Source organism: Anolis carolinensis, chromosome 2 (assembly GCF_035594765.1).
Source record: "Anolis carolinensis isolate JA03-04 chromosome 2, rAnoCar3.1.pri, whole genome shotgun sequence".
Taxonomy (NCBI): Eukaryota; Metazoa; Chordata; class Lepidosauria; order Squamata; family Dactyloidae; genus Anolis; species Anolis carolinensis.
The window spans coordinates 99194818-99221054 of NC_085842.1; the positions used below are offsets into that span (position 1 = coordinate 99194818).

At 40.5% G+C, this 26237-nt stretch overlaps 1 protein-coding gene across 2 annotated transcripts in view; it reads right to left on the reverse strand.

Moving 5' to 3' along the window:
• LOC100564439 (neuropeptide Y receptor type 2) overlaps positions 1–25948 on the reverse strand; it is a 47831-nt gene extending 21883 nt beyond the window's left edge. Inside the window, exon 1 of one of the 2 annotated variants that reach the window (XM_062970289.1) lies at positions 25747–25948. In XM_062970289.1, the coding sequence (XP_062826359.1) occupies positions 25747–25749 (3 nt within the window). In that variant the 5' untranslated portion in view covers positions 25750–25948. Of the gene's footprint in view, positions 1–6783; positions 9987–25746 lie in introns of those variants that run through there. The other variant, XM_062970290.1, reaches the window with a different exon arrangement.
• Between the last annotated feature and the right edge of the window lie 289 nt (positions 25949–26237).

Below are 26237 nucleotides of genomic sequence, written 5' to 3' on the forward strand. Positions count from 1 at the left end.
TATCTTGTTCCTGTGGAATGTAGAGGGAGTGTTTTTCCTGTGTAGAGCGGAGAACAGCGATGAGCAGTGTGTGTGTGCATGAGTGCTTCGGCAAAGCGCTCATGGAGGAAAGGACTGATTTATTCTGTTCTGTAAATAGATCATGTAAATAAAGTTGTTTGCCATTGGACTACCAACTGAACCCTCATCTACTGGAGTGTGTTTGTCCAGTGCTGTTTTTCCACATGGGGAAACAGTCTGGAGAGGAGGTGAAGACCGGGATGGTGAATTTTTTTTTGGATTTCACTCTGCTTCCCATCATCCCCGCTGACACCAACTGCACTCGCCGCCCCCCCCTTCCCTCCCAACCCAGGCCAGCCAGCCTGCAATGCAGTCCCCACCCAAAAAAGTTTGCCCATGCCTGGGCTAAGAGGTATCACCACATCCTTCCAGACCTCACTCCCCACATTGATGCATGCCTATATTGTCTGTGGTACCAGGGAATGCTTGCACTCAGAGTAGGTGGTAACTTTACTTGCTGAGGGAAAGCAAAGGAAGGGCTGAGAAACTACTGAATAACAGCTGTTCTGTGGACAGCACATAAGGAGAGAACTAATAATTTATTTTGTGGATTGCAATTCCATCTCAGTGGTGTTTCGTCCATACAGTTTCCTGAGTTGCCTTGCAGTAGGCAATACAAAAAAATACATATCTGGATAGAGACCCCATAATCTTTCATAATTCGCTTCATAATTAAAAGACAATAACATGCCTTTATTGGTGGCTGATCCCACACTAGAACCCTTCTCATGTGAGGCTATCTTGGCCTCCTTTTTTGCTTACTACTCATGGTCATTTTTTTGCTTATCACTGAACGTTGCCACCTTTGTCGTTTCAAAATAGTATTCGCATTCCTGGAATATCCTTAAACTGGAATTATAGCCCACTCAGATCTGGGTTGGGATTGGAATTAGGAAAAAACTAAACAAATAGTTGTCATCAAGGTAATTGTTTTATGCATATATAATTATTATTATTATTATATTCTGCTCTTTTGACATTACCAAAATTATTCCCAAATGTTGTACCAAGTGATATATGTAATAATGCTACTGCAAACTCTAATTTTTGTGCAGTTTTTGCTGATCAGTCATAATCCTCTGTGTTTGTTACAGGTTTTTCTTATCCAAAGCTTTTTTTATAAAATGCTTTGTTAACTTGAACATTGGATGTGTGTCCTAGAGGTTTGGTTGTCACTTAAACATAGTGAATTTATGGACTTTTGCAAACTGTTGGCAAATCTTTTTTCTGAAATGTTTATTGAAAGCATCCACTGTAGACTGACAAATATGGGGTGAAAAATGAGAAAGAGATGTACATGTTCTCACATTCAAGAGACAAGAGGAAATCATTAATTTCGTCTTTTGGACAAATGGACAAATTCGTTTTTCCAAAAAGGTCATCCATTTCTTTCATCCTGCCTTCTAGTGGAATGAGAAGTCTTTAGAGGAAAATAACACTGAAAGCTGTGTAAACATGGTATAAGCAATGATGCTGAGTCAAATTCTGAAAAACGAAGACCTCAAATCTATTGGTGTATTTGCACTGGTTGTAATCTTATTAGCAATGGATGGACACAACTTCCATTCTCAGCTTAATACATAAAAAATGAAGACAATCCAAAAAGGAATGACAGTTTCTGTCTTCTAGCTCAGGATTTTCTTTCAAATTGTTAAAAAGAAACAAACAAAATATGACGGCTATGTTTGTTCCCACCTTACTTTTTCAACACAACTGGACAAATTCATTTTTCCAACCAATTAAAAAGCCACAGTTTTATACTCTCCTGGACTCTTTCTCAAGCTATGGGATACCAAAAGAACAGGGTGGGAAAATAATTTAAAAGTCCTCTCTAATTTGTTTTGGAGTCTAAAATTGACATTTTAGTTTTTTCTATAAATATTTCTTCAAGTATTATATTCAAAGAGTTGGCAAAGCTAATGTAAGCCATGAGGAAACCATTTTTAAAAACTCTTCAGAAAAAGCAACAGAATGGGTTTGTTACATTCCACCCACACAGTAGTTTCTCTGTCCATCTTTATTTATTTCTCCTTAAATTCTGATAAAGCTTTCTGTCAAAGGAAATATTTACTATGGCTTCACTTACCTCCATACACTCTTTATAATTACTGAAGATGAGATTTCCTGATTTAACTGATTTACTTGTTTTGCTTCAAGTGTCATTACTACTGCCGTTATATTAAGACTCATTTCCATTTGTTTTTCCCTCCTCCGTTGGAGGATGCTAATAACGACTTTCATGTATGTATATGTATTTTCAAGCAGCCTGCAGACTTACCACAGCCCCAATAATTTCATAGCATTTTCTTATTCAAGGAAAATTCAGATATGGTTTTACCAGTTCTGTCCTCTGAAATATATCCTATAGCATATGGTATTAATGGGCTATCTCCCTTCTATGTACCAATTTTGGATGCTTAACATCCAAAATTAGTTAGGTGCCTTTAAGGTATTTAGGCTGCTGGTTTTATTACTTCTTTGTAAAAGAAAGCCCTTCATAAATATTGAAAGAGTCAATGTAGTGTAGTGGTTTGAACATTGGACAATGACTGGTGACCAAGATTTGAGTTGCAACCTGACCATGGAAACTCACTAAGTGACCTTGGGCAAGTCACACATTCTCAGCTTCAGAGGAAGGAAAAGGAAACCTGCTCTGAATAAACCTTGCTAAGAAACCCCTATAATAGGTTTGCCATAAATGAGAAAAAATTGAAGGCTGTCAACAGGAACAACATAAAGGTTGAGGAAAGTACAACCGTGTATTTCTTAAATTAATTAACTCCTCACATCTGTAAGGAGTGTAATTATTTCACTGAAACTCTGTGAAACCATTCTGTATTGGTGGAAGTGACAGGCAAGAATGGAACCATGCCAGTTATTAGTATAATAGTTCCAGAAAAGGGATGTAAGTATTTTCCTGGCCTGTAGACTTTTATGTTATGTGTGATTCAACATTTTCCAAAGGAGTGGTACTATATATGAAATATTCCTAGTTATTAAAAAAACACCAGCACATAAAACCATGTTGGTCCATTGTGGAACTTTATAAAGCTCCAGCAGTTTTTACAGATTTTATCAGATACACTGAACTCTGGGGGTATTTTAGAGTAGAGTTACATAAGACAGCACCAATGTGTTAAATGCCACTTTTTCTTATTGTTCATGAATAGGCAAATTAGTTGTCTACAAAGGCACAAACAACTAGAAAATAAGTCCCACTGAACTCAGGCCCCTATCCATGCTAACCATTTAATGCTGTTCAAAGCTAGTTTCAAACCATGATGGCCAAACAACAAACTCCCTTAAAAGCACCCAAAAGAATGCCATTAATGTGCATTGGTGCTCTGTGGTTTGTGTAATCACCATCAGGGGCCCAAACTGGTTCCAGGATTTCCTGTGTAATCATCTGCACAATGAAACCACTTTCTTCAATAACCGTTGAAATTGCATTAGTCAGTGAAAATGGGGTCTCAGTAAAACATCTGACTAGGAAAGATTCAGCTTTCACTGTAAAATTGCTTCATACACAGGAATCTCAATGATGGATCATTCTTCAGCAATATTCAAAGCACAGTTATTTTTTCATAAAATCTTCCTTAAATTGGAGGAATGTTATGTTTTCAAAAGCTTTCAACAAATACAGCCCCCAATAAGTGAATTGATGAAGACTCATTAAGTGATTTGACACAGATGGTGGAGGATTCAGCCTTTAAGGATTCTTGATGGAAGATGTGTTTGTTTGTATACACAGACATGTGCCGCGCATCTGACACCTGCAAGCCATATGGCACTTGGGAAGTGTGCCAGTCCTCCATGTTGCACGGTCCCTATGAACTTGTCCAAACAGCCGTTCAAGGCATTAGTGAGATCAGGCCAGGATGGGAAGCATGATTCAAATGAGATTAAAAGAGCAGAGTGTCAGAAAACTTCCACAACAGTATAAACCTCAACATTTCTGATACCTCTTTTCGTATTGAGGTTGCTTGCTAAATGACTAACTGAAAGTATAGCACACTGTTCCCTGATTGCTGCCAGATGCTCTTTATCTGTTTAACCTGTCATATTTTGAATTTAGGAAGGATGAAGGTTCATATTTCCAAAAAGGAGGGAATGAAAATTGCCACAAGAAGGACCAATTTCCCATGTCTGAAAAGATCAAGGGACTGCAAAATGCTGCCAGAAGGGGGCAATCAGTTCTTTTCTAGACTCAATATTGTTTTCTCCTGAACTGCAAAAAAAATGCCTCTCAAATGACAAAGAAAGAAAAGCACACACTGACAGGCAGGCACACACCAGGTATGCTCACATCCCCAACAACCTGCTTTTGAATTCCCTGAAGAGATTGACACAGACAACCAAAAGACAGTGTGTGATGTTTCTTGAACAGAAGCAAGTGAGGGATGAAAGAAAAGCATAGAGTGCTTAAAAGCATAAAGTGGTGGTCCATGGATCAGTCCAGAAGACATCAGCTGCTGATCTTTCCAGGATGGAAAGACACAGTTGTTCCAATGAACACTAACATGGTACTGGCCCCTGGCCCATTGGTAACAACTGCCAGTCTCCCTAGATTGAGATGCACTGCCAGGGAGAATTACAAAATGGGAAGTTTGATGAATGTCTGGAAATACCCAAGGGTATATAATCTTCAGATCAGTTCTCAAACTCTAAGACCCTTTTCAGCTGTGGTAAGCAATGCATTAGTCACATGCCCCATACATTCAAAAATGAAAATGGAATTTTCACACTAAAAAGCAACTATCAAATAGACTGTGATATTGTGAGATTATGCCTTTCACAAAATGTGTACTTATTCTTTTGTTAGTACCTCCAGTATATTTAAGGATCTCCTATACCACATTTTATCCTCTCAAGTCTGGCTGAGAGAGACTGTCTGGCTAAAGATCATCAAAGTTTCAAGACTCTGTGTGGGTGTGAATCTGGATCTCTGAAACCCAGTCCAACAATTAACCAGAGCCAAATCATGCTAAACAGTGGAACTTAATTTGAACAAGGCTTTTACTTCACAGGCAGCTATATATACGTATATGCTTTACAAAACAGCTATATATACATGCTTATAAAACATGAGAGATGTGCAGCATGGTTGTTCATGGAAATTAAGAACCATGCAGGTGCTTTGAAGTGAAGCACAAAAACTAGTCTCTGAAGACATATAATGTAACTTCTCTAACTGTCTGGAATAGGAAAATGGAGTTGGGCAACATATTAATGGTACATATGACAAATAGGACTCAGGCTGGCTGATTGGTGTAGCCCAACAGTATAGGTATTTAGGACCTGAAATCAATATACAAACTGGTCATTATAGTGAGTTTCCCATGCAGTCATAAAAACTGATTTGGACCAGGGACTATTCTTCCAGTCCAAGAATGTCAACATTTCTGCCTGTAAAAATGCCCTGCCACTTTATTTACAAACAAAGAAATGGCGTGGAGATAGAGAGAAGGAGGAACAAGAAGAGAGTTTGGGTGCACTGCGGGTGGCATACTCATTTTGTACTTTATATCCCATGATGGGGATCTCTACAAGTCACACCACCAATGTCACTTAGGAGTATAACATGGCAAGGGGCTGGTACCTTTAGAACAGTGGTTCTCAACCTGTGAGTCCCCAGGTGTTTTGGCCTACCACTCCCAGAAATCCCAGCCAGTTTACCAGCTGTTACGATTTCTGGGAGTTGAAGGCCAAAACATCTGGGGACCCATAGGTGGAGAACCACTGCTTTAGAAGAATTGTATTCTTGGTGCTGTCAAAGACAGTTAAAGGTACAATAACCTATTAACTCTGCAGTTGGGGTCAAAAGCACATTGAGCAAAGAATGTACTGAGATGCCCCAACAATTGCAACAAGCAAGAATGTTGTTATATCAATCTGTGGACAAATTTTTGGAAGAACAATATATAGATCTGGTAGCTAACTGACACAGAGGAAATGATTTGAGACAGCTTTATAAAAGCTGTCTGGAAAGGTAAGTGAGACCAGAATTCTCCAAGATTGCTGTCCTGTATTCATAAGATAGAAAGAAGGAAAGCATGCTTCTCTCTGCATTCTATCGCTTTCCCATCCCCAACATTACTTCACAAACATTTCCAAACTTACAGGACAATCTTTACCAACCAAAGGGTCACCATATGTGTTGGACTGCAAGTGCTATTATCCTCTGCCAACATGCCATGCTTGCTGAGCATGATAGGATTTATAATCCAATGCAAGAAGGGGATTTGGAAAGAGCTGCTTTAAAGCTGAGTTGCAATGCAGCATATACCTCTAATGCCCAAGATTAATGCCAAAGAAAATATTTGTGGGGAAAGGCAGATGATAGAATGTCTCCTTGTTCATTGCATAAATGTTCATCCCCTTGCTGGCTCGATTCACAGGTTTTACAAAACTAGGCACTAGCATTTTGGACACCTGTGAAACCTATTTGACCAGAGACACTAGCTTAACAAAAAACAGTGTAGAGAATCTGTCCCTCTATCCTATCATCCTCAACTCTTGTCTGTTACCAGCCTAAAAGGTGTGAAATGCTGTTTTATCAGTGTTGATAAAGATGAAATATTTTAAAATCACTGCTACACAATGAGAAACACTTGCTTTTTTTTTCTCAACCAGCCAGCAAATGTAAAATAAAACCCCACCACTACCACCAAAAAAAAAAATCATTGTCCATGGTGGATAACAAATAAAAGCAAAACCACTTACCTGAAGTTATTGTTTCATTGTTCCACTGGACCAAGCTCTTTGTTTCTTGTCTTCCACTGTTTGCAATCTTGTATAAAGAAACACTTTCTCAAAGTAACTCTTTTAAAAGGGCAGAGTCAACCCAAATTACAGAGTTGCCCCTTGTCCTGGAACCTGCCTCATGTTTGGTGGAGTTGATGTGCCATGCTTCAGTTTCAGAATGTGACTGACACAGTCCCAACCCCACAAAAGCTGGATGCTCAGTTAGATACTGAATGAGCGAGAGAGAAGGAGGGGGAGTGTGTTTAGCAAACAGCAAAGCACAGGGAGAGGGGGGAGTGGGAGACAGCGGTTGCCGCTGCCTTTCATAGACTGCTCAGCCATTCAAGGCTTTTAACATATCAGAAATGTCCTAGGATGGCTATAGTGGCTGCTCTCTCCCCAAATGCAGGCTGCAGACAGCACGATGTGCCTCATCTCCCAGGGATTCAGTCGATCAGAGCTGTTTCACTCTCTGGCACTAGCAGCTTGACACCCCTGGGCAAGTCTTTCTCTTCTTTGTGCTATTAATCATGACTGCTGCGCTTTATGTAACACACACTTTTTTAAAAAGTAGGGATTATCTTTCCACAGTTGCATCTGCAATAACATTTCTAGGTCTGCCTGTACAAACACTTGATGCAGTTTGGGATGCTTAGGGTAAGTCTCATTGAGTTTAAAAAGTGGTTCCACATAACACCAATAGTAGAATAGCTAGTTCAAATGATATAATCTAGTGGTTAGAGAGCTGGTCTGCCTAGGGACTTAAGCACCAAATGACTTATGAATCTTGGTGGATGACCTTGGGTCTCTTGGGTGGATGACCTTGGGAGGATAAATTGGAAGGATGACGACGTTTGTAAGTTGCCCTGTTTTCATTGGAGGTGGAAAATGCATGAACAAATGCGAACAAATACAGCAGAACCTCGACTTAAGAGAGTCCCAAGTTAAGAGTGTTTTGAGTTAAGAGCTATTGCTTGGCCTGAGTCTCACTTTGGCATAACAGCAGCATTTTGAGTTAAGAGCTAGAGGGAGCACTAGCGTGAGAGTATAGAACTTTAGGGCTTCAAGGGAGCGGCCATGTACTCTTGTCTACTTTGGGAAATTGTTGCCTGCTTTGCTCTTGTCTGCTTTGAGGAACTTTGGGTTAGTTGATTTTGTGTGGTTTTTAGTCCTGGTATGTTTGGCTTCATGAAGAGAGAGGGAGACAGAGAGGGAGGGAGGCTGGAATAAGTACAGTATGAAGAAAATGATGCTTCTGCCTCTTCACTTTGTGCTTCCTTGCCACAACTCTGTGCTTCTACCATTTTAAAGTTGATCTTCCTTTTTATTGTTCCACATGAATGTGCATGTATACATTATTTGTAATTTATAAAGTACATTTTCTTATTGAAAAACATATAACAAAAATGGAGGGCTGGGTGGGGGGCAGAACTGATTAATAACATTTCAATGGGAAAGTTACTTTGAGAGAAGAATGTTTTGAGTTAAGCGCTCAATCATGGAACAAATTAAACTCTTAAGTTAAGGTATCACTGTAAATTTATTCCTACCTAACAGCAACAACATGTCTTGCATGTTGTGCGAAGATAATTCTATCTATTTTTGTTGGGAATAACTCACACTGAACTCATAGAAGGAACAAACATGGTGTAGTACTCTAAGCATATGACTCTGGAGACCAGGGTTCAAATTCTCGGTCAGCCATAGAGGCCTAGTGAGTAATCTGAGAGGACAGCAATGACAACCTCTTCTGAAGAAATATCACCAAGATAACACAAATATAGGGTTGCCTTTGGGTCACCATAGGTTGGAAATGACTTGAAAGCACACAACAAGCTCACAAGGCTGATTTTTGTGTATAAGTGGGGATGGGAATCAAGTGACACTCTGAATGCCATGTATCTTCCAACATTCCTCACTATGCACCATGCTGGTTAGTGTTGCTGGAAGTCAAACAACATCCAGGGCTTCTGCAGTAAAGGGCTGGGCTAGAAGAACATACCAGAATACTATTGCATGAAAGGCAGAGGAACCAAATCCTTCCCCACCAAATTGGAAAGCAAACAGACTTATGAAAGACCTTTGAAAATTACATAAAATTAACATCTACTAGACAAGGCAATAGCCATAATTAAATCTCTCCCCACAGTCAATTGTGTATTAGATCTCAGAAATATTATAATTTATTCATTTAATGTTGGAGAGATAAGAGTCAGAAGGAACTGCAGCCCTTGGAAATATGTGTGTGTGTGTGTGTGTGTGTGTGTGTGTGTGTGTGTGTATGAGACATCTTTTTCAGAGTTTGAAGAGAAGGAAAAAAAACTTACTTTTCTCAAAGAGATTCTGCACATCCTTTATGTCAATGTTTGTGCTGATTAGAAATGGAGGGAATGAGCTGGTAGATAGTTAGGGTCACCCAATGCTAATAATCAGTACAGAGAAAAAGAAGTTACAGCTTAAGCTGGCTTTTACACACGAGTTGTGCAGCTGAGTTTCCATGCCCTAAGATTGGAACATGTGCATGAATATAAATTACACGGGTTACATTTTTCATATTTTAAGCAAATTTTCTTCCAAACTGAAATCAACACATTTTAGAGAGGAGAGTATTTGCATTAGGTACCTTGTCCTCCTCCTAAACCCATGCATACTGCCTTCACTAGTATCCTCATTGGAATTTTTCAATCTCTGGTGGGCACCTGTGAGACGTAAGCATGTTGATTGAGGCAGCAAAGAAAGATGCAAATATGAGCAAGAGGAAGTTCACAACCCACTGACTCATATGTACTAGTATGGGTGCATAGGAAAGAAGGCAGGAAGGTGCAGAGTGTGTGTGAAAGAGTGAAAGGAGATGCAGAGAAATAGGGAAATGTGAGGGGACAAAGGAACTGGTGGGTACTCACGTAGATGGAGAGGTGGAGAGAGTCAGCAGGAGGAGCTTGATAGATAATAGAAAACAGAGAGAAAGACAGAGAACCTGAACATTAGGAAGAACTTCCTCACTGTGAGAGCTGTTCGGCAGTGGAACTCTCTGCCCCAGAGTTTGGTGGAGGCTCCTTCTCTGGAAGCTTTTAAGCGGAGGCTGGATGGCCATCTGTCAGGGGTGTTTTGAGTGTGATTTTCCTGCTTCTTGGGAGGGGGTTGGACTAGATGGACCGTGGGGTCTCTTCCAACTCTATGATTCTATGATTCTATATGAGTTTTCCGGGCTGTATGGCTGTGTTCCAGAAGCATTCTCTCCTGACATTTCACCCACATCTATGGCAGGAGAGGGTGCTTCTGGAACATGGCCATACGGCCTGGAAAACTCACAGCAACCCAGTGATTTCGGCCATGAAAGCCTTTGATAACTCAAAGAATGGAATAGCCGGTGAAATCTTTGATTGAATTTCTCGCCTGCATTTTGATAAGGTTAGAGTCACAGGATTAAAATATAAAGTATTTTACAGAAGGGAGTAACCTTTTTAGCATAAACATACAACAGTGATTTTCCTTTCTAACTCTCCTATCTCTGTACATAAGGCACAAACAGCACCAATTCTCAAGGAGATGCAACCGGTTTCCAGCTCTTTCAGTTTGGAATGTAGCATGAATAGGATTAATACCCAATGGAAACCCTAGAAACAAAAAGCTCTTGAGTAGTGCAGCTCCTCAAGACATTTTAAAGTGGGCTCCCATCTAGGTCAGGACCCAAAGCCTTACAAAATAGCTTTCCAAACAGATTGAATTTCTAGTTCTAGGTGGATCGTTGCTGGGAACGTTTGTATGTGGAGAGTAACCAGATGGTTCAACAGATGAAGGAAAGCCGTGCCACATTTAAAATACAATTATCCCTTTAACATACTAACATCTCACCTGCAGCTTCCAATGACTCTGTAAATGCACATATGTAGGGAATGTAACCAAGCATAGCCACACTTGTACATTTACAATCCAAGCTGTAGCCAGCAATCGCTGGTGAGTGCTTTAACAGCAAATGTGAACATATGCAATCTATAATAAAAATCATCTTGAGACTGGTGAAGCCTGTGATATTGACTCACTGCCCCAGGCTCTATCAACAGGCTATGTGGCAGCAGGCTTCTCATGCACAGAGACCATACCCTATGTACACGGTCCTTTCTGGCACAGGCAAGCACATTTTCCATCTGGCAGTACCTGGACTGCATTGATGTTTTGCTCCCATTCATTGGCAGGCTGCTTGGATGTAACCATCTTGCTAAAGATGACTGAATGCCAACCTTTGGGTCCCTGGAGTGAATGTATTTCAGCATTAGCGCTGCCAATCTAGGATATTCTAAAGAGAATTAAGTTTAATGATCTCAGCTATCAACAGGGTTGAATGAAGAAACAAAATAGATCTTTTCTTCAGCACATCTGCCACGTATCATTTACCCCCTCATTCAAGTGTTGCCAGAGGAACCTAAGTGCAGAAATCCAGTGTTGTTTTATCTGTGCTTTGTATAGGATATACATCTTTTAGTTGCTTTGGAAGAGAGGTGGAACATGAATCAAACAAATAAATTATAGAAAACCTAGCTGTGCCTGGCCACGCGTTGCTGTGGCAAAGTATGGTGGTATGGGAAATAAAGTATTGAGGAATTGATGGTAGTTAAGGTAAAGGGTAAAGGTTTTCCCCTGACATTAAGTCCATTATAAATGGGTTATATAGCTGTGTGGAAGGTCCTTGAGTCTACACTGCCATATAGTCCAGTTCAAATCAGATAATCTGTATTTTATAGGCAGTGTGAAAGAGGCCTGAGGCCTAACTCTGCCTGTCCCCTGGGCTGAGTGGGTTTCTAGGAGACCAAGTGGGCGGAGCTTAGCCTTCTAACTGGCAGCAATTGGATAAAAACAATTATTCCTCTCCCTGTAATTGGGACTTAATTTTTCTTTTCTTTTTGTTGTATGAACGTAGAGGCATGGATGAGGGGTTGTGCTGCCAAGTTTAGTGTTTCTGGGATTTGTAGTTTTGTTGTTTTGTCCTAGGCCGAAATTTCATTACCCTTTTATATATATAGATTACTTTTTGGACAACAACTCCCAGAAACCAGCAGCTATCTTAGTGATGGGGATTCTGGGATATTGAGCAATTTAAAGTTTTCCACAGCGAAATTGGAGCAAGGAAAGACTGAGCATCATAAATATGTTAAACTTACTCAGCGGATTGAGGAAGAGATGAGGATTGGAAAACTGCCCTGTGTTCTGAGTAACATACAGCTTGACACATTAAGTTCAAAACAACACTGACCACTCCAGTGTCCTCTGATTTTTACACTCAGCTAGAAAACAAGAGAGTTTACACCTTGTAATGCAAGGTCTTGGTCAAGATTTAAATACAAATGAAAAAAGTAGCAATATGAAGTTTCCTTATCATACAGTAGACTCTACATTAACCAGCACTCATAAATGTAGGGCACTTCCAGACAGGACTTCAACTCACACTGAAGCCTGTTTAAAAAACTAACTTTGGTGTTGGTTTAAGTTCTCACAACCCACCCAAATCCTAGGCTATCCTGGGGAGGGTGGCTACATGTCAACTATTGAAATGGCATGCAACCACCCCAAAGCCCCCCCAAAAGAACCCCTTGAAAGTTTTTTAAAACTTTCCCAGCAGCCATTATCTTCCTCCTCACACACCTCTGGCATGAAGAAATGATACGCCAGAATACTAGGAGGAAAATAATGGCGGTTGGGTAAGCTTTTTTAAGTTTTTAAGGGGTTTGGCGGGGGGGGGGTGCCCTCTTAATTTTTTGGGCTCCTGGAGCCTGAAAAACCAAGATAGCTGTGTGAATTGGGCCTGGGAATCACATGACAAGTTCCCTGGGCCCAATCCACACAGGGCCCACACCTAGTAAGACCGAGATCTTATCAAAGATCTGGATCTTCCCAGATGTTTACTTAATTTGGAACACTAATTAACTCTATAGTGATTTTGTATTAATATTAAAATACAGCTATTAAAAGCAAAGAAAGACAAACTTAATGTAACATTTCAGATAAAAATTGATTTCATTTTAATTTTTATTTAAAGCATTATATCTTCAAAAATTGCCGTTTTTTGAGAGTTCTGGTAAATTGAGAGTCTATTGCATTTGGTGGACTTATTAAAACCCTTTTATACCCTTAACATATTTAGATTAGAGTATAGTTTAGGATTAATACATTTTATTTCTACTCATGCCAATGACCTAAAACAATAATGTCTTGTTAAACTTCCCCAAAGCCTTTCATTTCAGTTCATCCTAAGCAAAAACAGAATCATAAGACCAGTTTGTGACAGCAAGTTGGACCCTGATAATTTTTGGTATGTAGTCATGTTGCAATAAAAGAACATTTTGACAGCTTGGATGCCGACAACATTCATGCAGAAACTTTTGCCAAACTGCAGATGTTCTTTACATCAATCCTCTCTCTTGTCTCACAGTGAGAACAGGTCCCAGTGGAGAGCTTATAATAATCAAAGGTTAAATGTGGAGAGGGAGACTAAATGTGAAATTTCAGGGCAGTAAAAAGAATCATGTGTTGTGGCAGACTGTGAATTGCTTAATCAGAGGGGCAGTCTGAGTTTCCACCTCTCCCACAGCTAAAAAGGGTCAAGGGGCCTGGGATATTGAGCAACTGCCATGGAGCAATGGTGGAATACATAAACTGCTCCCTGATCACAGCTATGACGCAGCCAAAAACTGGGGGGGGGGGGGGGGGTGAAGAACCAAAGGACAGTGAGGGGCTTCTTAACCACGGTTCTTGAAAGTTACCTTTTTGGATTAGAGCTCTAAGAATCCCACAGAATGAGGGATTGTGGAAGCTATTATCCAACAAAGTAACATTCGCAAGCTCTGGCCATTAAGCTAACAACCTTGTTGCTTTGCATAGAGAAAGCCCCACTGGCAAATGAAAGGCATCCAGATCAAGAGTTCTCTCACCAGGGAGCAGTGCTATCTATCACTACTGAAAGGCAATAAATCTAGTCAAGCTTCAGCACCTCTGTCCTCACCTATGAGGGAGAGAAATGTGCTGCAAACTGCATTATGCTCCATAAACCTGTGCCAATGCGCTGATGTATTGAGCTGGCAACACTGTTTTGTACATCTGAAAATCTCATAAATGTTAGGACATGCACCTGGCCTGCAGGTAGCTAGTCTGATATGGAGTTCTCCTAGCAGCTGCCAGATCTTGAATTTCATGCTGGGAGGAGTGGCATCATGGATGAATGGGTAGGTGAGACATTAACATTCTGTCACAAGCACTTGGCACAAGACCTACATCAACATGGCAGGGCCCTGCCACCTGCCAACTCCAACTATATGTTAGCTTCCTTGTGGGCATGAATATAGAACATAGAAGGTTCAAAGATAAGATATGCTTCTATAATTGTGTTTTACGATACAGCTGATAGCAAATTAAACCTTCCCTGTACCATCTGCTTGTAACAGTGGTGAACAAAGTATGGACCTCTAGAAGTTGCCAGGTGGCAAGTCCCACCAACCATAGTGAACACAGCAATGGGAAGGAATGCTGGCAGATGCAGTTTAAATGATCTGGGTATCTGGTTTTTGCTCACTCCAACCTAGGACATCATGCACTTCAACATTTCACTGGGCGCATGTGGCCAAGTAACATTGGAATGTGATCAAGATTGCTAATATTTTAAATGAGACAGCTAGAAAAGGCTGCAGCAATTTACTTAGAGTCAAAGAGTTGGAAGAGACCTTCCAGTCCAACCCCCTGCCAAGAAGCAGGAAATTTGCATTCAAAGTATCCCCGACACATGGCCATCCAGCCTCTGTTTAAAAGCCCCCAAAGAAGGAGCCTCCCCCAAACTCCGGGGCAGAGAGTTCCACTGCCAAACAGCTCTCACAGTTAGGAGGTTCTTCCTAATGTTCAGGTGGAATCTCCTTTCCTGTAGTTTGAAGCCATTGTTCCGTGTCCTAGTCTCCCTATGACTTCCTCTCACATATTTATACATGGCTGTCATGTCTCCTCTCAGCCTTCTCTTCTGCAGGCTAAACTTTTGTCTGAGCCTACTGAAAGGGCAAGATTCTGCCCCTTCCTCTCCTCTTGCCACTGCTGAGTTGACAGCAAACTACTTCTGCACTTAGAATTTGGTTTGCAGCACTTGAAGTCCAACGAGGACAAAGGGGGAAACGGGGAATAACAGAAAGATAAAAGTGAAATATATTTTTTAAAACATCTGAAAAAGTAGAAAGACATGATTCACTGGCACTGTCCCTGCCAACTCAAAAATTTGGTAGATATGGAATATAATGAAATGTGCTGAATTAAGAGAGACCCAAATATTTCCTCATTTTTAAAGCCCTAAATAAGTCAGTTAACTGCAAGACCATTTTCTCTTGCATAGAACTGTTCACTGCTACATGAGCCCCTTCTCTTCCAAAGTAAAGCTGTGAGTGACTAGGGAGGGCGTCTTTTTGGTGGTAGCATAGCTTGTAGGATACACCTGATAGTCTTTTTCCACCAAGTAAAGCTTTTATGAGATCAGTAACGCTCTAGCAGTCTGAGTGCTGGACTGAGACTTTTGTAGTTGTAGTATATCTTCATGTTGTTTCCAATTTATGGAGATACTAAGGCAGACCTATTATGGGGTTTTGTGGGATTGAGAGTATGTGATTCACCCAATGTCTTCCAATAGGTTTCCATGGCCATACAGACTTTCAAATCCTAATCTTCAGAGTCGTAACTTTGATGCTCAAACCTCCTTTTCACTCAGATGTTCCAACCACCACACCACTCCAGGACATCAGGATTCAAATCCACATTCAAGCAAGAAAACTGAGTGATCTTGGGAAAGACCAACTCTTTCTCTCATCCTTAGAGGAAGTAATGGCAAACCTCTGAAAAATAAATGTCCAAAAGCCTTCACACACACACACCTCACCCCACACCCCAAAATAGGGTCACCATAAGCCAGAATTGACTTGAAGCCACATAACATTTTTCCTTTTCTTCTTTTAGGCCTTTGCACATCTTTAAATCAGATACTTAATTGTTTTAAGTTAAGGCTGCTGCAGTACTAATTGTTGTTATTACCACTTTTATATCCATGTTATTATCTTTGTTGTATGTTCAGATATTATAGGCTACATTGAGAATCTACTGGCTGCAGTAATGTTTCTGTTCACAAAAAGTGCACCAGGGAGTAAAGTTTGTAGATTTCATGAAGGGACACTCCCTCATCTTTCCTCATAAGCTCCATTTGATAACACTCCAAGGTATTTAAACATCTGCAACACTACTGGTTGCACTTATGGCAACCAGTTTTAATTTGCAGGATACAGATTGCCAAATCAGCTAAAGGACAGATTGCCACTGGGCATTTGAAAAAAATGTCTCCATATCTATGAAGGGCTATTTCTCAACTTCATACATTATCTAAGTAAGTATCTTTGTTCTGCCCCAGGTTATTCCTTCCAACAAAAATAATCAATTTTCTCATTGTAATCATATTTTGCTTTAGTAGGGAACAAGCTATGCCTAAATATCCCAGCAATTAGCAAGGTACTGTATTGCCAGCTTTTTTAAAACAAGACACCTAAACACAATTTAGTCCAAGTTGAAGCCTAGTCCTACACTTTTGTTTCTTTACTGTCTTCTGGGATTGGAGTGTCAGAACTTTTTTTTAAAAAAAGTGTGTTGTAAAGCAATTATGACGGAATTTTGCATGTGTGTGTGCTTTCATGCTGAGAACAACAGCCAGTTCTTGTGTTCCTAATTATTTATCTGAACCACAGAAACAGCTGGAGTCAGCTAACTATCTCCTTCTGCCTTGATCAATGGAAATAAGCTGGGGAACATTATGAGCTAGGGAAAGATTCTGCAATAAATCTTCCTTGTAGACCTGAAAGGCAACGTATTGACTGGTGCAACAGAAGATTCAAGGCCTACCTGCACCATATACAGTTATTCCCCCTCCCAATCCCTCTTTTCACCCCCATCATCATTACATTGTTAAAGCTCTGAAATTCCTATAAGCAACTTGGCATGGAAAATGCTCCATCAGCATTGATAGAGAGAGCTGAGCTTGGCATCCTGTCTTCTCCAAATGTGGCCAGTATCTGCAGGTAATGGAAGGCTTTATAAAATAGAGCAGCATCTTACAGAACCTTCAAGATTAACATATTTATTGTGGAAGAAACGTGTTTATATTATAATGTACCTCATGTCATCAGCAAATATGAGTAAACAGGGATATAAATCTCTTAAGTATCTAGCTATGACGCATATATAAATAGGAGCCAGGTGAACATAAAATATTGGAATTGTTATATGCATTTGTATGCATTTATCTTTCTCTCTGTCCATGCCACATAATGTTAATGTCACAATCATAAAACCCTTTGTTTTCTTCTCAGTGACAGACCAAATCTATTCCATCTTGGAGTGATTATGTCCTAACTTCAGCTTTAAAAATGAAATCACTTGGTGACTAGAAAGATTGGCTACAGAATAACTTGAATGAGATGAATGAATAGAAATTTCTAATTTTCAAAATTTGGGCTCAAAGTTCAAAAACTGGCTAGAAGGGATTCCATGGTGGTATTTATTGTTTATTGTAAGAAATGGATGAACACAGCCATTTTCTCTTCATGTTTTTGGGTTATTACATGCCTTCTTGGGAGCCACTAGCTCAGTGGTTTTCAACCTGGTGTCCCCAGATGTTTTTGGCCTACAACTCCCAGAAATCCCAGCCAGTTTACCTGCTGTTAGGATTTCTGGGAACTGAAGGCTAAAAACATTTGGGGACTCTAGGTTGAAAACCACTACACTAATTGAAAGCCATTTCTGTTTTAAATCCTTCTGAGCTTATCTTTTTTCTTGAGAGAAGGACAAATGATTAGTACAAGCAGATTTTATATGCAGAGAAGGAACTGAAATTATTAAGCTAGCTTTTCCAACCCTTCCTCAGTGCTTCTGCTGAGATCCCTTACTTGGAAAGAGTGGCTGATGCCCAGGGCATCTAATCATCACTGAGAAGAAGAGAGAGAAAAAGCCTTGTCATGCCAACTGCATGCCACCAAAAGCAATTCCCTCAAGATCAAGGTTGTCACATGATGTGCTATCAACCATTCTTCTTGTCATCCTTCATTTACCATTCTTTTTGTGTCCCTCCCTCTGTCAATTTCCTCTTAACTTGTTTATTGAATTCTGTAACCCAAAATAACCATGAGAACAACTCAAAAACAAATTGTCAGGGTTAAAATGTCTTTCAGTGGGGCACTATTGCTTGCGTCTGACAAACGTGTTAGGTTCATGTGTGAATGTTAACTTATTTCCTTTTGCATAAATGTGTTTGTTGTAATCCAGATGTATGGACAAAAACACATTTTTCTAAACCAGAGCTTTGAGCATGGGGCACTGATGGGAAGAGAGGGATCACCATCTTTTTAGAAGGCTGTGGGGCCAGGATGTATCTAAAATTTGTCTAAAAGTTAAGTGGTGGATTTTGAGCGGTATTTATTTACCTATAGTCCACTTTTCTCCCAATAAGAGACCTCAAACAGCTTTCAATAAAATTCAAAGATATGCCTGATATAAATGTTCAAAAAAGACATTAGCTGTCATGTAAACATTTTCAATATGAAACACTGTAAAATCATTTGCAAATATAACAAAAAAGATAAAATGCAGCACAGACCGACCATTAAAGGCCTTATGTGACCTGTTAATCATTAAATCCCTGTTTAAATTCAAAGTTCATTGTGTGTGAGAGAGTTCAAGTTGCCTATTGACTTATTTATTTATTTATTTATTTACAGCATTTATATTCCGCCCCTCTCACCCCGAAGGGGACTCAGGGCGGATCACATTACACATATAGGCAAACATTCAATGCCTTTTAACATAGAACAAAGACAGACTAACATAGGCTCCGAGCAGGCCTCGAACTCATGACCTCCTGGTCAGAGTGATTCATTGCAGTGATTCATTGCAGCTGCTCTCCAGCCTGCGCCACAGCCCGAGCCCATTCATTACATACTGTTTTCTGAGGCAAGGAACACTCAGAGTTGGTTTTGCCAGTTCTCTGAAATGCAACCTACTGCTTTTGGTACACATTGGTAGTCTCCTATCCAAGTACTCACCAGTGCTGATCCTGCTTAGCCTCCATGGTCATATAGGATGTGGTGCCTTTAGGGAGACCTGCCAATAAAAGGAGGGCAAAGAGGAGGCCAATCTAGCCTTCCATGGAAGGAAACTCCATAGCCTAAAAGCAGCCACTAAGGCCCCTTCTACGATGTCCTTTATCCCAGGATCTGATTCCAGGTTATCTGCCTTAAACTGAATTATATGAGTTTGCACTGCCAGATAATCTGGGATAAACAGAAAACCTGGGATCAGATCCTGGGATAAAGGGTCTGTCTGGAAGGGCCCTGAGAAAGCCTTTTGTATCCTAACTAGGCTCAGCTTGTGAGGAAAGTGTTCAAGGATAGCCCAACTGAAAATTGAAGATAGTCTGGTGCTGTGACAGGCAACACCTGCTGAAATTCTTTCTACTACGTAACCATTAAGGGTATAGAGGCTGTCTATGGGCAGAACTATGAGAAGAAATATCTCAATGAAGGGAAGACTTCTATAGGGACATAGGGTCTTTTAGATAGTTTGATCTAAATATTTTGATGAAGTATATGAATTCATCAAAGCCTTCTGCCTACCCACATAAATCAAACACCAATGAAGATATTGAGTGGTCCAGTGTGATGTCCCATGGGCCTTGGAGTTCTGATCCCAGCGCCATCGTGGTAGATGATGATGAAAACATGGGTTTTTTGCCGGCTCAGCAAGAGACGGAATGTTTCCAGATGCCTGTTGTTGATGATTCTACCCAAGAGCCCATTAAGGAAGACCTTGAGCAGGCCTTTCCCACTGCCTCCCCTCCTTTTGCTAGGAAACAGTCTTATGCTGCGAGTCGGGGTGAAAAAGAGCAGTTTCGGAGAAGCTTGAGATTAGCAGCTAAACAAGACGTTAATTAGCTATGTTCCCCTGGGAAATTCTAGGGAGGAACGCATCTGGAGGGAGATGTGTTTCGCTTCCCTTTCCCTTGGGAAAGGAAGCTCTGGACACCTGCTTTGCAGGGAAATGGGACTTAGTTAAAAGTGCCCGACACGGAGGGTTCCGTGCGGAGTCAACAGATCAGCTTCAGGAGTGATTTCGTGTCTCCAGCCAAGTGTGGACTTCGCAAAATCTGCAACTCCAGTTCCCTTGCCTCGCCTTGCCTTGCCTAGCCAAGTATTCAAGAACTATCTTGCCTTGCTTCCAGCCTTGGACCTTGTTTCTAGTATCAAGCCTTGTTCCCAATTCTTGCCGTGGACTTACTTTGAACTTTGGAAAGATCTTTGGACGTTTCCCCACTCTATTGCTTGTAAATAGAGTGTGTTTCGGTTTGGAATCATAACTTTGGACTCTAATATAAAATATTGGACAATATAATTTTGGACTATATTTGACCTTCCCTAAAAGGTCTTTTACTGGACTACATTTCCTACTTGTTTTTATTATTCTTATATATTTCCTTAATAAAGATATTAGATAGTTTTTGGCCTCCGTGTGTCGGTTTTTAGTGCTCCGTTGCCTTGGGCGTGACATCCAGTGATTCAGTAGTAGAGCCTTGGGCACACATGACCAGCTGGAAGATGGAAGGCCTTGTCTGTTTTCCATACCAAGGCCATTCAATTACTGTAGTTCGTTTATTCAATTACTGTCCAATAGGATGGTAGCTGGAGCTCCAAATTAGCAGAATACAAACCTGTATCATATGTTATAAAACTTTGGATTGCACTTTAATTCTATGGAAAAAAATCTATCATATCACTGTTGTCAACCGGAGAGGCAGATGAATTTAAAGCACCCTCTCCATTTCCATCTGGCTGGATGTATCAGGACCATTTATCATCTTCATTCAAACTCTTCACAAGATTACAAGGCAGAAATTGTATCACATGTTACTGAATAGACCATCCCTTTTCAACACAATGATGGCTAAATGCTATTAATTCAGCAGTTTTAACCATGTTCTTAAGCAAATTGCCTACAGATGCAATGAGGAGCTATTGTAGCAGAATAATGTGGAGGAACAGTGTGCTACCAATCTGCATATGAGCGAACAATGTGATACGGTGGCACAAAAGACCCGTCTCATCTTAGGGTGCAAAAACAGGAACATCATCTCCAAGCTTAAAGAAATAATACAACTCTGTTCATCACTGGAACCAACTGAATAGTGTTCAAGTGTTTGTAATAGGGATTTCTTGCCCTAAAAGACAGCATCAGTATACTGAAATGATACAAAAGAAAAAAACACGTTCCGTATACCACAGTTCAACATGGGTGTTAAGTGGGAAGAGAAAGTTGAAAAATCTGAATAAAAGGAATAAGGGGAGGGATGTTACAAGGAAGGAAAGAGGATGAGACAGGTTTTCCGAGGCATGGAAAAGATAGTCTTAACTTCTTAGTTTCTACATCAACTTATAGATTATTGCCATGCACTATGTTCTGTTCTAAGAAGAACCCCAGTAAGATTTTAATATTTACATCAAGGTCTGCCATCACAGATTACTGCCAAGTACTCAACACACTGATAGTATCCATTATCTGCAATAGCCTCAAACCAAAAACATGGGTCTGTGAACAGCCATTAAAACATAGCACAATATCTTAGTGCATTGGTACGTCAAACACTCTAGAGCCCTAATTGTCAACATGGAGCCCACGCCCCAAAGGGGGGACAATTTGGCCTTTAAGGGAGGGGGGGCAAGTCAAGAATGAGTTATTAACAGTGATTTTTTTGCATTTCTTATGGTTCTAGGGGCCTCATATACAGTATATAAATATATATTGTGACATAACACATTTTAAAAATTAAAATTAGAATGTGCACAGCGTTCAACTGGTGACAATGGAGAGGGGGAAAGCCCGCTCATAGAAAGGAGTAATGAGAGCACAGAATTAACTAGAGAGTGCATGAGGACAGAAAAATGAGGCAATGTTCATTCCAAATATATTTTAAAATGTATTTTTCTTTTGCATATAAATGTAGCTAAAAATCCAAAGCACAATTATTACTTTCTTACATAAGTCAATATTTTTGTATGAAAAAATAATAAAATATTATCAGCTGCAAGAAAATTAAGGTCAGGCGACAGGATACTCTCACATATTCTCACCAAATACACACAATGAAGTTAGACACTTAAGTTACCCTGAATTTGATGCAGATTACTGAAATCAATTGTGCTTCAAATATTACTACTGTCCATGTAATAGTTGTTTTATTTCATTACTTAACTTTATCAAACGTGAACTGTTTCATTAGCAAAATCCAGTATTCATAAGGTTCAAGCATAGAAATCTCTCGTTTTCCATTCCTGTGAATTTTTCCTGATATTTTGTGTTATTTTTTAGAGGAAATAACCTTTTGAATAGATAATGAGCATAGAAAGAACATGCATTGATGCATCAATGACGTCGACTGTAACGTCAGAAAACCCACAAGATGAAGTTTTAGACCTAGCTTCACTGCCTGTGTCTCTTTATGACAAAATAATACCAAATGTGCCATTGAATTGCTAACAATAAAAATAAAGGCTTCCTCCATGTGAAAAGGAGTTCACTTTTGGATAAGAATTATATGTCACAGATGGCTGGGGATTAGGATTTTAGAGATGCTTAGGTGGGGCATAGCTTTAAAAAGACTGGAGACCACTGCTCTAGGGCATTATGGGAAAGTATACAGTTGGTTTTAGCTGTCTACTCAGTGCTTTTGCTCCACTTGTTGTTGCTGTGTGCCTTCAAGTCATTTCCAACGTATGGTGACCCTATGACAGAGTTTTCCTGGCAGGAGAAGTAATCCTGAAGGATTCCTCTCAGGTGGAGGGGGGGAGATAACTAAATCCCCTGCCTAAACTGGACATCTTTAGGTGGAGAGGTAAGTAAACAGCATTTTGCTTTGAAAGAGAAAAATGAAAAGAGAAAAGGTTATGATGAAGCAAAAATGAAGCAAGGGTGTTTTTCATTAACATTGTCTTCTCCTGTGAAATGTGCTCCCACTGTTGCATCCTGCCAGTTAATCAGTTCAGCTGTCTAGTCATCTGCCCTGAAGGTGAACCAGGAGAAAGGAGGTGTAGAATTAAGAAGGATAGAGAAAAGGAGCTGATGGAATTTTAATTCATGAAGTTCTTATATAAGGTGATAGTTATATTGATGAATGAAGTAAGATACAAATCCAGCCCCTCACTCATGAACATTTTGATGATTCTTTTAGCAAAAGTTACCATTCACACTGTGAGAATATTTTTTTTCTTGCACATACTTGGGACAGATGCCAAATTTTCTGAAGGGAAGAGGCAATACCATAAGTCAAGTTCCTTTCAATTCTATTTGGCAAACGTTCCAGTGTCACTCCTCCCACCACCACCACACACACGCAAACATACATGCAAACACACTATGCATTTGTCTTCTTCATTACAAGGTGGCCTCTATTTTACAGAGGACAACCATCTTTTTGAAGAAGTTCTTTGTCTGAAAGCATATGCAGTCCATGTTGGCTTAAATGAGGAGAGCAGGGACCTTGAAAATGCCTAGCAACATTAGCAGTGCATTTTTAACCCTGATCTAAATGTTTGTATCCCCTGTTCCTTTCAGACCTCGGGATTGTTGTTGATTAGAGGTTGAAAATGAGCCAGCAGTGTTTCTAAGTTGAGTGAAGTAAAAGTCCCCCTGAATTATGTACTGGTTGGGCTTCATCTGCAGTCCTGTATTCAGTTCTAAGTTACTCGTTTTTAGAAAGATCACAGACCTCTTCATATGCCATGCTGTTTCAACAGCATTGTGGTGCCCCGTGCAACCTCCCTTGTTGTTGTTGTTTATTCGTTCAGTCGCTTCCAACTCTTAATGACCTTATGGATCAGTCTATGCCAGAGCTCCCTGTTGGCCGTGGCCACCTCCAGCTCCTTCAAGGTCACGCCAGTCACTTGAAGGATATCATCCATCCATCTTGCCCTTGGTTGGCCCTTCTTCCTTCTATTTTCCCCAGCATCATTATCTTCTCCAAGCTTTTCTGTCTTCTTATGATGTGGCCAAAGTACTTCATCTTTGCCTCTAATATCCTTCCCTCCAGTGAGCAGCCGGGCATTATTTCCTAGAGTATGGACTGGTTAGATCTTCCTGTGGTTCAAGGCACTCTCAGAATTTTCCTCCAACACCACAGTTCAAAAGCGTCTATCTTCCTTAGCTCAGCCTTCCTTATGGTCTGGCTCTCGCATCCATAGGTTGCTATGAGGAATACTATTATTCTATTATTATTGATGGGTGCTCCTCTCGTTACCAATTGGGAAGCAACTGACTGATGCTTGCTCCACCACTACCTGCTTCTGCTTGTAACAACAGAGATCTATGAAAGGGGATAGGAACATTCATCTGCTGCTTCCTGAGTGTCAAGACAAAAGATTCCCATTGCTTGGAGCTGTAGCTGCTCAGTAAGTGGAGATTAAAAGGGGTCTGGTCTGGAGTAACTGCATAGCTATGGAACTACAGTGGTCACACATTTGTAACTATCCAATTCTTGCCATGGTAATTATATCTGTATGTACATGTATCAATATATTCTCTACACATTTTATGTAAATCAGTGCCTGGTTGTGTTCACCTTGGATGGGGAGAATTTTCCCTCTCTTGGTTTATGTAGGTAGCCTTCATCCTTTTTCTTTTTCTTTTTTTATAGTAACAATGTTTTTGTCATTTTCATCCAGCAAATATGGTCACATAATAATGTCACTGATGGAGAGCAAAGCTAACTCTATAAGAATTGTTCTTACTTCTGTGCCTTACCTCATTGGTCACTAACCCAAGCAGCTCTTTTGTGGCCATGGACATAAAGTCTTCCTGAGAGGCCAAGATAACAAATAACCTCAGCTGTACCTGAATTATGCACATCTTCCAACTTCTATATACAATCATTCCCACTTCAACGTGGATTTCAGTTCCTACTATCAGAATCCCTTATCCCCTCTACATGGGGAATATGATGATACATTTCATAGCACAACATACCTAAAGGACACTGAATCTGTGGGTGATTATATACATTTTTCTCTTTTTCTTTTCTTTTTTGTCAACTTCACTGCCAGCCAACCCTTTTAAATGCTTGAGATGGACACCTCAGCTTTGACCTTTTTCTTATTCTTAGTGAAAACAGTGTTCTGATTATCCTCAGGAGATCATTCATATTGGACCCAGTGCTCTGCCCTGAACTAGACCTTTTGGACAAGCAGTTCTTCAGGCTTCCTGATAACTCCAGCCCTCACCCCATCCCCATCCCTCACTGGAATTTGATCTAAGGAGCCTCCTACAACTCTGTGCTTTATCCACTACAAGATGATTCCTGCTATAGAATATGTTGCTAACTAGGGCTGTAACATAATCTTTTAAGAAAATATTGGCCTAATATCAATGATGACAGCTGAAGTTGTTGTAGAGAGGTCTGTCATAAAAAAAGAATGAATGATCAATTCTACTAAATTCTTTGACTTCTATAATGATGCTCATACTTCTGTAAAACAATGAATTTACCGTATTTTTCGCTTTATAAGACGCACTTTTTTTCCCCAAAAATAGAGGGGAAAAGTCAATGCGTCTTATAAACGCAATATGACCTCACGATGACGTCATGCAGTTGCCCAGGCAGACACGTGTCGACGCGGTCATGCCTCCAGGCATTCCCACGAGCCCTGCGCTCAAGCCGGCTTTAAGGCCTGCCTCCCATTACATTTTCCTCCGGAAATGTGAGGGGAAGCCTCAAAAAGCCCACTTCCACGCAGCCGGTGCTCCTCATACCCCCTCATGGAGACATATTTGCACGTGAATGTCTGAATAAATGCCCGAAAGGTGTTCTTTCGAAGGCTGTCCCGTTCTCCCCCGGGTCCTCACCATCCTGAGGGTCGTCTTCGGGGTCCTGCGAGGCGCCGGGAAGCGGGTTCAGGAGCCGCTCCAGCTCCTCCGCCAAGGGCGCCGCCATCTTCCCTGGCCTGGCTTCTCTTCCGCCTCGCCGGCTGCGAGACTTCATTTCCCAGAAGCCCTCATCATTGCAGAGCGCAGCCGAGGCTTCTGGGAGTTGAAGTTCGCGTGCTCTGAGGCGAGCCAATGAGGAGAGAGAGCCGTTGTGAAACTGGGGGGGGGGGGGGAAGAAGGGTAAGGCACAGTATAGGGGCAATCCTAATGCTGCTGTTGACTGTTTGGTAATATCTACATATTACATGTTATTTTATTAAAATGTTCTAGGTCATCTTTTAGTTCCAATTATTTTTCCCCATTTTCCTCCTCTGAAAACTAGGTGCATCTTATCATCTGGTGCGTCTTATAAAGCGAAAAATATGGTATACAGTATGTCTCTTTGTGAGTTTTTTTGGTGAGTGCTCTAC